Source organism: Centroberyx gerrardi, chromosome 15, assembly GCF_048128805.1.
Source record: "Centroberyx gerrardi isolate f3 chromosome 15, fCenGer3.hap1.cur.20231027, whole genome shotgun sequence".
NCBI lineage: Eukaryota > Metazoa > Chordata > Actinopteri > Beryciformes > Berycidae > Centroberyx > Centroberyx gerrardi.
This window is the reverse complement of record NC_136011.1, coordinates 29,493,506-29,503,926: the sequence shown is the minus strand read 5'-3', so window position 1 is coordinate 29,503,926 and position 10,421 is coordinate 29,493,506. Positions and strand designations below refer to the sequence as shown.

At 43.6% G+C, this 10,421-nt stretch overlaps 1 protein-coding gene across 1 annotated transcript in view; it reads left to right on the top strand.

Annotated features, from left to right (window-relative positions):
- Window positions 1-10,421, top strand: part of mmrn2a (multimerin 2a) — a 52,689-nt gene that overhangs the window by 27,766 nt on the left and 14,502 nt on the right. Inside the window, exons 4-7 of the mRNA XM_078288651.1 lie at window positions 1,454-1,576; window positions 2,721-2,827; window positions 3,618-3,698; window positions 10,045-10,421. The exon at window positions 10,045-10,421 is cut by the window's right edge and continues 253 nt beyond it. Coding sequence (XP_078144777.1) covers window positions 1,454-1,576; window positions 2,721-2,827; window positions 3,618-3,698; window positions 10,045-10,421 — 688 coding nt within the window. The remainder of the gene's footprint in view (window positions 1-1,453; window positions 1,577-2,720; window positions 2,828-3,617; window positions 3,699-10,044) is intronic.

Below are 10,421 nucleotides of genomic sequence, written 5' to 3'. Positions count from 1 at the left end.
ATTTTTTCAACTGATAACCCTTCGCCCTCCGGCGGCCATGTTGGAGGTCTTCAGCTCTGAACAGCTGACTGTGTTTCTGTCTGTTTCTGACTGAACTGATCATTTCATCACTGATCCATCTGATTGATTTAGTGTTTAGATAATGTCAGCTTGTTAGCTAGCTAACCATAGTATCTGGTCAGCTAACATCACTGTCTTGTTGTTAACACATCTGATTAGCACACTAGCTAACGAGCTGGATCTGTTGGGTTTTACATATTAAATGATGAACTTCTGGTAAACAATTATCATGTGATTTATGGATTTCTGTTTTTAGCTTCATGTGTCTGTTAGTCTGTATAGCTGAAGTCAAGACACAGAATGGAGTGTGTGTGTGTGTGTGTGTGTGGTGTAGGGCAGAGGTGAAAGAGTGTGTGTAGTTAAATACATGTCATTAGGAAAGGGCAGACAGAGGTGGAATTTCATGCACACACACACACACACACACACACACACACACACACACACACACACAGAGTCCCTCAGGTTTCAGCTGTTTAAAAACTTTTCTAAAACTGAATATTTTCACATGACTGCTAATAAACTAAACTGAAGTAATGCAACAACAAGAACAACTTAAATTATTTAATTATTTTCAATGGATAATAGATAGAAAGAAAGAAGAGCGTGTGTGTGTGTGTGCGTGAGGTGAGTGTGTGTGTGTGTGTGGTGTTGTGTGTGTGTGTGTGTGTGTGTGTTAGACTGTCAGCAATTCTTGCCATTGAAAGTCAAAAGCAGCCCAGCATGTTACTGGTTACAGACAGAGGTTAGTGGGAGAGCTGAAAACACATTAAGACACACACACACACACACACACACACACACACTCACACACAGATGGCTGCTCAGTGTGGTTAACGCTGCTAGCTAACAGTGGAGTATAAATGAAGCCAGATGAAAGCTGTTTTTCTGGGTCTGTTTGATTTCCAATATGGCCGCCGGAGGGGACAGCAGAACATCTCAGAGTTAGCTTCCAGCATGCTGTATGGCCTCCATGCTGTGTGTGTGTGTGTGTGTGTGTGTGTGTGTGTGTGTCATGTAGTGCAGTCCCTGCAGCGTCTCAGGAGAGCTGCATCAGTTTTTGTGAGCAGTTTCCTTAAAGCTCTGCTGGTCAGAGGGTCACGGACAGGACGCCATGTTGACCCCCTGACCTCTGACCCCACACAGGAAGGAAGGAGACCAAACTGCAAACAAGCAAATTTGAGTCAGCAGCAGTTAAACCCTCTGGGAGAAGAGTGTGTGTGTCGTGTGTGTGTGTGTGTGTAACCTGATTATCTCAACGGTCTCTGTACCATTGGACACGTTATCTTCTTTGCATCAAAGTCCTGACTCTCTCTCTCTCTCTCTCTCTCTCTCTCTCTCTCTCTCTCTCTCTCTCTCTCTCTCTCTGTGTGTGTGTGTGTGTGTGTCACAGGAACTGGTGTGCGTTCGTGCAGCGGCGGGTCGTCAGCACGGCCATCGCCTGCGGGACAGAGAAATACACCATCAAGTCCCAGAGTCCCTGTCCCAACGGAACTCCAGACTGCCAGCTGGTCATGTGAGCACACACACACACACACACACACACACACACACACACACACACACACACACACACTTTGCATTTTACCATTCATTCAGAGTGATATGTATAAGCTGATGATACTCCTGATCCTGATTCAGACCATGCTGCTGCTGTCATGTGAAAACCTCATAACTCCAATTTTGCTGATTTTCATGAGAAATTTCGACGACTTTTTGCACCTGTGAAACTCTTCAAAACCTGCTGAATAAACTTAAAAAAACACTAAAAACAACGACTGACAATCTGCTGCTATGAGCTGAGGGCGACGCTTTATTTTCCAGGTCTGCAAATTTCCTAATAATTTCCCAGAAAGGAACTGTTAGTTTCTTAGGAAGTGAAGTTGTGATTACAGGGAGAACAGAGACGGAGTTGATGTTCCTCCAGTTTCTTCAGTTGTTTCCAAGACAGAACCATGAAATTATGTAGCAGAAAATTAGAAATTAGAGGAAGGAATTCAACAAATAACTATATTATATAATTATATGAATACTGACTTCTGATAATTGACCTCTGCCTATTATTTTTCCAGTGAATAGTTTATAGTTCTGCAGTTCTTTCCAGGAAACTTGCAGAAATGTTCAGTATCTGATCGACTCTCCAGAGTGATGACAGTTTCTACAGAGCTGCTGCTTCACTTATTTATTTATTTATTTATTTATGGTTTATTTGATAGGGACAGATACAAAATACATAGACAAACTGAGAACAGCTATCCGATGCAAGTATCATAGTGTTTATAACGGATGCTAATTTGCAACACCCGTCCCTAGAAGGGCTTTTGTGAAAATAAGAGATTAAAACAGTGAGGTAAAAAGAAGGTAAACGGAGTACAGCAAGATACAATAGAGCACAAGGTAAAAAACAAACAAACAAACAAAAATAACTTCATTCATTCTCTCCAGGAAACTTCCTGAGAAACTAACAGTTCCTTTCTAGGAAATTATTAGGAGATTCTGGACCCGGGAAATAAAGCGTTCCCTCTTCCAGTTCAGTTTCAGGCTGTCAGACGGTGGAATGTGAGGAGTTTCACCTGGCAGGTAGACTCAGTGTTACAGACATCAAAAAGATTATTAAAGTGTGTGTGTGTGTGTGTGTGTGTGTGTGTGTGTGTGTGCAGGTACAAGCTGTCCACCCGGCCGGTGTACAGGGAGAAGCAGAAGATCTTCACGGCTCTGCTGTGGCGCTGCTGTCCGGGACACGGAGGGGACAACTGCGAGGACATAGGTGGGTCGGGCGCGCCGGCCCGTTACCATGGTTACACGACCTTCACACAGCAACGAGGAACATCAAACTTGTGTAGCAGAATCTGTAGTCGTTCCAGACCCTAAAATGACCTTTAACCTTAAACCGCAAAACAACATGCATCTAATTTAGTCTTTCTACAGGCGAACAAACAAACTCCGCTGGGTTTTTCCCTCCTTTACTCGGTTCTATTTTTCTCTGCTGTGTTCTATTTTTAATCGACTTTCTACAGAAACAGACTCTGGCATCGCTCATTCAGTCCAGATTTTCTGTGTGTGGAATATTCCCTGGCTGGTAGTGTGTGTGTGTGTGTGTGTGTGTGTGTGTGTGTGTGGGAAAGTGGAGTGTTTACCAGATATCTGAAGGAGGACTTCCTCTCCTCTCCTCTCCTCTCCTCTCCTCTCCTCTCTCCTGCTCTGTTTCTCCTCTCCTCTGTTCTCATCATTCCGTCCTTCTGTTTTTGTGCCAATATTCAGTGTTTCTCAACAAAAATTCCCCCAAAATTCTGTGTTTCCTGCAGAGGTTTCTTCTCATCCGGGTGGAAAAGCCTCTGAAACTGAATTCAGAGCATCACGGGACACTAAAACTCTTCCTCTCTCCATTTTCCTCAGTCAGGATTTCCTCATTTTGATTAAAATGACTTGACAAAACTGTAAAAGTGAAACAAGTCTTTGCCAATTTGCCAAAACATTTTACAAGATGGAAAATTTCAAAATAAGCAAACAACAGTATAAATATTCAAACCATATTGTGTTTGCTGTCTCTCTCCCAGTCTCTCACGCTCAGCTGGATTCTGCAAACTCGGCTCTGACTGGAGGATCTGGACCAGGAAGTACTGAACTCCGCGCTCCAGGTACCTTCACACTCCGCACCTCCACAAGTGTGTGTGTGTGTGTTTTCATTGTACATGTTTTATTTTGATTTTTAGAAATCAAAATAACCACCCTCTCCCCACCCTGGACATCAGAGGTGTGACCAAGTCAACTTTGCTCCCGAGTCAAGTCTCAAGTCTTGAGGCACAGGTCTCAACTCTAAATGTACATTATAAGTCAAGTCCAAGTCATTAATGTCAAGTCTCAAGTCTAAATGTAGAACAGCAAGTCAAGTCAGAACAAATCAAGAGTCCAGTATCAATTTAATATCTTAAAGAAAACTAAATATCTAGGACTTTTCAATGCAATATGGTTTTAATAGGATAAAAACTTGGTAAGAGCATCATGAGTTTGATTTCTAGAATCAGTTTCAACTTCAATAAATTCAATCATTCCATACAAATTCAGAAAACAGAATTTAAATTCAGTCGTCCGCTGGAACAAATCTCATCACTTTCAATCTAAGTCATTTACACAAACACAAGATCTCAAGTCAAGACTTTAGAAACCTTTTCAAGTCATCAAAGTACAAGTCAGAGTCAAGTCCCAAGTCACCAGAACCCAAGTCAAGTCAAGTCTCAAGTCTTCTCTTCATGCAGCAAGTCAAGTCTCAAGCTATTCAAACTGTGACTCGAGTCCAAGTCATGTGACTCGAGTCCTCACCTCTGACACACAGGAAAAGACCTCATCAGGTTCTTTATTATTCCTCTGAATGTCAGCGCAGTCTGGCTGTTCCTCCTCAACAAACTGAGGAAGCAGTGAAGTGGAGGAGGCTCTTTGTATTCAGCACCACCCCCACACGAGGAAGAGGGTGTGAGTGAACCTCTCCCATAGCACCCACCAAGGTCACCCCCCCCCCCCCACACACACACACACACACACACACACACACACACCCACATCCTCACCCTGAAAGCACCCGGTGACTCACCCCCTCCCAGCAGGCGGAGTGTTCCAGGCTTGTTGACGTTTTACATGTGATGGATTTAGCTGCTGCTCTCCTCCAGCAGCAGATCAACACTACAGACATTTCCTAAGTCTCAGTTCAGGATGATGTTCAGGATGTTTGGTGTTACAGAATCAGAAAAAAATTCGGAAAAAACGCTATCTTATCTTAAGAATTTAGCTCTTACAGAAGCCTCCTAACATGAGAATATCGTTATTCAGGAATCCTATTTTAGAATAGCACTGAACCAGTCTAAACCTAAGTTAAAAAATAACAGACAAAAATGGCAGCCAGACTTCTGCTGGGTCAGAATGAAGAGAGGGAACACAGAAATGTAATGAAACCTCAGGATGAAGTCCTGAACCTCCTGGACGACGTATTGATTAGGATTTACAGGATGTCTAAAATTAAAGGCCCTTTTCTTTTTATTACCAATATTAGCAGCCATCGTGATGTGCTGTATAATGACATATTTATGTAGGTGGACTTAAATATAACAGAGCAGTTGAAGCACGTTCTTACCACAGGTACAGGCAAAAACAAACGATTGCCGATTGAGATGCAGCAGGTCTGAGATCAGAAACTTTCTTTGAAACTTTAGATAAGATAGGACAAGAATTTAGGATTTTTTTCTGGAACGAGGCTCAGGTTCCCCGGATCACCGACATTACAAGGAACCAGTAGTAAGGAGGACAAAGGTCAGAGGTCACAGCAGCCTGACAGCTGATTTAACAAATACTCCTGAAGCCTGGAAAGATCCTGATGATGAAGGGAAGGAGAAGACTGACGAGCCGCGGAGGAAAGAAGGGTTTCTCTTTGCTCAGTGGAAGACAAAATAAATCAAATAAACCCAAAGCTTGAACATGTAAAAATGAACTTACAATAACATACCAGAGGTGCTATGTCGCGGTTATTGGTACCGTGTTATTGTATGTTATTGCTTATGTAAATTTATATGTATAGTCTGCTGTCTATATATGTGGGTTTTTTTTACTTCAAGGCAAGACAAGGCCATGTTACTGCAGGTAGGAAGACGGGAGTTTATATAAAACATTCTGATGATCAACCAGAAGGGAAAATATTAAGTTGAAAACAGACAGCAGATCAGTGATGAAGCTGCACACTGTGGAGAAACTGAACACATGAAAGTGCTTCAGTCAACAGACTTTAGGTTTAATGCTGTGCTCAGCAGTGTTGGGGGAAACATGTTACTTTGGTTAAAGTACTCAGATTACTTCTTTATGGTAACTAGTAACTTAATCTGTTCGATTTTCCATTCCTGTAGTCTGTTATCAGTTGCTTTTTTAAAATTAGAATTCCATTACTTGTGTTTTTTTTTCATACTGATTCATTTTTGTCATCGCAATTTTTTTTAAAAAGTAGAAAAATTCCCCTCCTGGCCTCTCCTCCCACTTTGGTGCAAACAACTTCATGGTGAGACACCAACATACCAAGCAACAAAAAAACCTCTGTCTGCCAGATGAACATATGAACACGCCCCTTCACCGGCACAAAGCCCACCGTGCACCGGGCACCGTGCACCGGGCACCGAGCACCGTGCACCTTACACCATGCACCGGGCACCGGGCACCGGGCACCGGGCACCGTGCACCGAGCACCGACCATCATGCGTCGTGCGTTGTGCGCCCTCATGAAAACGAGCCGAGTCTGCTTGATGTAAATGAGTTTGGCTTCCTGAGCAACAGTCTCTCATTTTAAAACAGTGATGACAAAACAGTTGGCAGAACAAACCATGTTGCTACAGCAGGGGAACACAAACTAACAAGTTGCTGTTAATGAGCAGTAACTTTGGAACATAACTACTTTATTTTTAAAGTACGTAACAAAGTAAAGTAACTAAATAATTTTCAAAGTAACAACGTTCTCCAACTCTGATCATTAGTTCTCATATGAGTCATTAAGATGTTGTGGAGTAAAAGTCACACTTTTTGACTTTTTACCGCAAAGTGTCTGAATTGCTGCTGCACTTTAGCTCCGTCACCAAGAGGTGAAAAAATCTACTTTGACTCTCTTCAGCTGTTGGAAGTTACCGGGAATTTTCGGTGCAAATTTTCATCCAATATTCATCCATCCTGTCTGGAGGAACAGCTGCAGTGACCACAAGTACAACTGTGTACTTTATTTTCTGACTGTAGTATGCAGAACTAATGCAGTCTAGAACTACATGAAGTACTTGTACCATGACTCCCACTGCATGCAGTACTGATGCAGTATAAATACATGAAGTACTTGTACCATGACTCCCACTGCATGCAGTACTGATGCAGTATAAATACATGAAGTACTTGTACCATGACTCCCACTGTGAACACAAACACACCCTGAGGCAGAGAATCAAAACAGTCGATGTTATTGGAATATGAAGCGATTAAAAATAAACCTTTGGCCTTTAGCGGCTCGTTTTAGGTTCAGGGACAAAGAAAGACAAACAAAGACGTGACCCCCCCTGCCCCCCCACCCCACCCCTGCCTCCCCCTGCACCCCCCCCCCCCCCCCCCCCCCCACACACACACACACACACACACACACACCTCGTCATGGTACGCTCCGCTCCCACCACGCCTCTGATTGAACACACTTCCTACAAACTGAAGTCCATGTCATTAATTCTTCAACACAACTGGAGGGAAACTATTGTAGCTATTGTATTAGACACACACACACACGCACACACACACACACACATTGGCATTTGATCATAAACACGTACTGTACATTAATGAGGAATGTGCTTTGCTTATTCTGGCATGCATGTGTACAGTAAACACACACACACACATTCTGTCTGACATTTGCTCACACACACACATACATGCGTGTATAGAAACACACACCAACACACATAACACACTCATGCATACACAGGCAGTCTCACACACACACACAAACACACACACACACACACACACACACACACACAGTCAGTAGGTTATGACACACTGAGTCAACAGTACATGCTGTACAGAGAATTTCCTTCTGAACCCGGTGAGTCAGTAAACTGGTTTTGGGTCGGCGCATGTAAACATCAGAACCTGGCAAGACGATTATTGGCTTTTAAGCCATAACTATTATTAATTATCAAGATTTTTTTAAAGATTATTAAGATGGAGAGAGAGAGAGAGAGGGAGAGAGAGAGAGAGAGAGAGAGAGAGAGAGAGAGAGAGAGAAGGGGATGAGATGTGACAAAGATCAAGCCCAGGACGTTGCGTCTACATGGTCCTAACCATTAAAGGATAACACTGGTGTTTTTTAATACATTTCTTACCGTCAACAAATCCTATGAAAATAACCAAATCAACAATGTGTTTGCTCTCCTCCCGTTACTTTCTGACTTCCCACGTTCCGTTTTTATCCGTCAACCCGGAAGTCATTGGCTCCAATTGTAAGCTAAAAACCTTTAAATACAGCTCACAAAGACATAGTTTACATTTTAAAAATCTCTAACTGTTACCATGAAAAGTCAGACTGTTGTAGTTATTACCAAATCAAATTCAAATGGGAACACATTCTTCATTACGCCGGGGACTATTTTCTGTGCTACGGAACTACTTTCCTGAGATGGAAAACGTGTTTACGGTCGGCTTATTAAGTCGTTTGAGGAAAAAGTCGTCCGGCCCGGTGCATCGTGATGATGAAATATGCTGCAGAGCAGCAGCATGGCTCTGTGACGGGTTTTTAATAGTTTTATAATACAATGCAGTTCTATGGCTGCTGGGACATGAGGCTGCACTGGGCACCGGCTACATGGATGAGACTTGTTGGCAAAACAAAATCATTGCTGATTTTATTATTTTCATAGGATTTGTTGACCGTAAGAAATGCATTAAAAAACACCAGACTTATCCTTTAAACCAGTGGTTCTCAACGTGGGGTCCGGGGACCACCAGGGGTCCTTGAGGGGGTTCCAGGGGGTCCCCAGCAAATTGATGAATTATTAAACTTCACCATTATTTCATTTACAAGAAGTTAACACAGTTAGAGAATGTAGAAGAATGACTGTTATCTCTCTGTCTACAATACAGACAGTCATGGAATTCTGGACAAAATCATCTAACAAAAACAATATTCTCAGATTTGGGTCCGAGAGACAAAATCTCATCAAATGGGGGGTCTGTGGCTCTAATGTGTGCTAAATTAGGGTCCTTGATATGAAAAAGGTTGAGAATCACTGCTTTAAACCACTGAGCCACTGTACTATTGTACTGTTACCAGCGTTGCTTTCACATGCTATATCCTGGGAAAATCAAACCTGGAAGACAAATGATAAACATACACCACTCAGTTTCTCTTGAATATGAAGAGAAACTAGGTGACAACTGAATGGATGAATGACTGTAAACACACTGCAATCAGATTAAGACAAATTCTGGGTAAAAACACTGAGGGACAAAGGCCTAGAAAAGCTTTGTGTTGTTTATGTTTGGAAAATGTAGCGTGTGTTCTGAGTAAAAAACATAAGGACAGACATGTATTTACACATTCTCTCTTCATTGTTGTCTAAATGTTTATCTTTTTAGTGCAGAACATGAAATCTTAATGGTGCTGACTAGCTGAAAAACAGAGGTGCAACACTAATAAAATGGCTTCACTGTGAGGTAAAATGTAGTGGAAAACTAAATTTCCAAAGAGGCTGCAGGGTTAAACATGACTAAGATGTGAACCAGATTATGGCAAATACTCAGCCTTTGTTCCTGCTGTGATTCAGAACCAGCAGAGAGTTTCTGATCCAACAACCGACTCAGAGAGAAACAAAAACTCAGGAAGTTCAGCAGATAAATACACTGACAGCTGAAAACCCCCCAATATATCAGCCTGTCTGTCTGACCTGCTGTGTGACCTGCAGGGTTTCCTATCAGCTGCCTGTCTGTCTGTCTGTCTGTCTGTCTGTCTGTCTGTCTGTCTGTCTGTCTGTCTGACTTCCTGTTTCTGTCTCTCTCTCTCTTTTCTCTCCACATATCTGCTTGTCCGGACCGTACGTCTGTACATCTCAAGGGGGTTCGGGGGTGGGGGGGCTTTTCTCATAATGGCGGAATCAAGGAAGTGAGGTGTAAACTTGTTAAACTAGTGAACTTGCTACCTGCCTCTTCACTTTGGGTCACATTGCTGAAGGTCACATTGTGGGCCATGTGACCTTCAGCAGGAGAAAGATCTGTCAGAGTGAGACTGGTGAGACTTCTCAGCAGGAACATTTAGCTTAGCTGTTAGCATTTGTCCTCAGTAGGCTTCCGTAGTGCAGCGTAAGTTTATTTACTAATGTGTTGCTGTTTCTGTCGCCCTCTACTGGTCAGAAACATTTAGCTTATTGCAGCTTTAAATATAAAAAGTGAATTTAAAATGTCACCTGTGTGTATTTGTTCCAGCGCGGTTCCAGCAGCAGCGTGGCGATCCGGACCGGGAACAGAACGACCACCAGGTGTCCGTCCACTCGCCGTACGACACCGGCCACGCCCACAACGTCCGGGACAACCGCACCGCCTCGCACCGGGACCCAGGCCACGGCCACGACACCCAGGACCGGGACCCAGGCCACGGCCACGACACTCAGGACCGGGACCCAGGCCACGGCCACGACACCCAGGACCGGGACCCAGGCCACGGCCACAACACCCAGGACCGGGACCCAGGCCACGCCGGCAACACCCAGGACCGGGACCCAGGCCATGCCCACAGGACCCAGGACCAGGACCCAGGCCACGCCAACAGGACCCAGGACCGGGACCCAGGCCACAGCCACAAC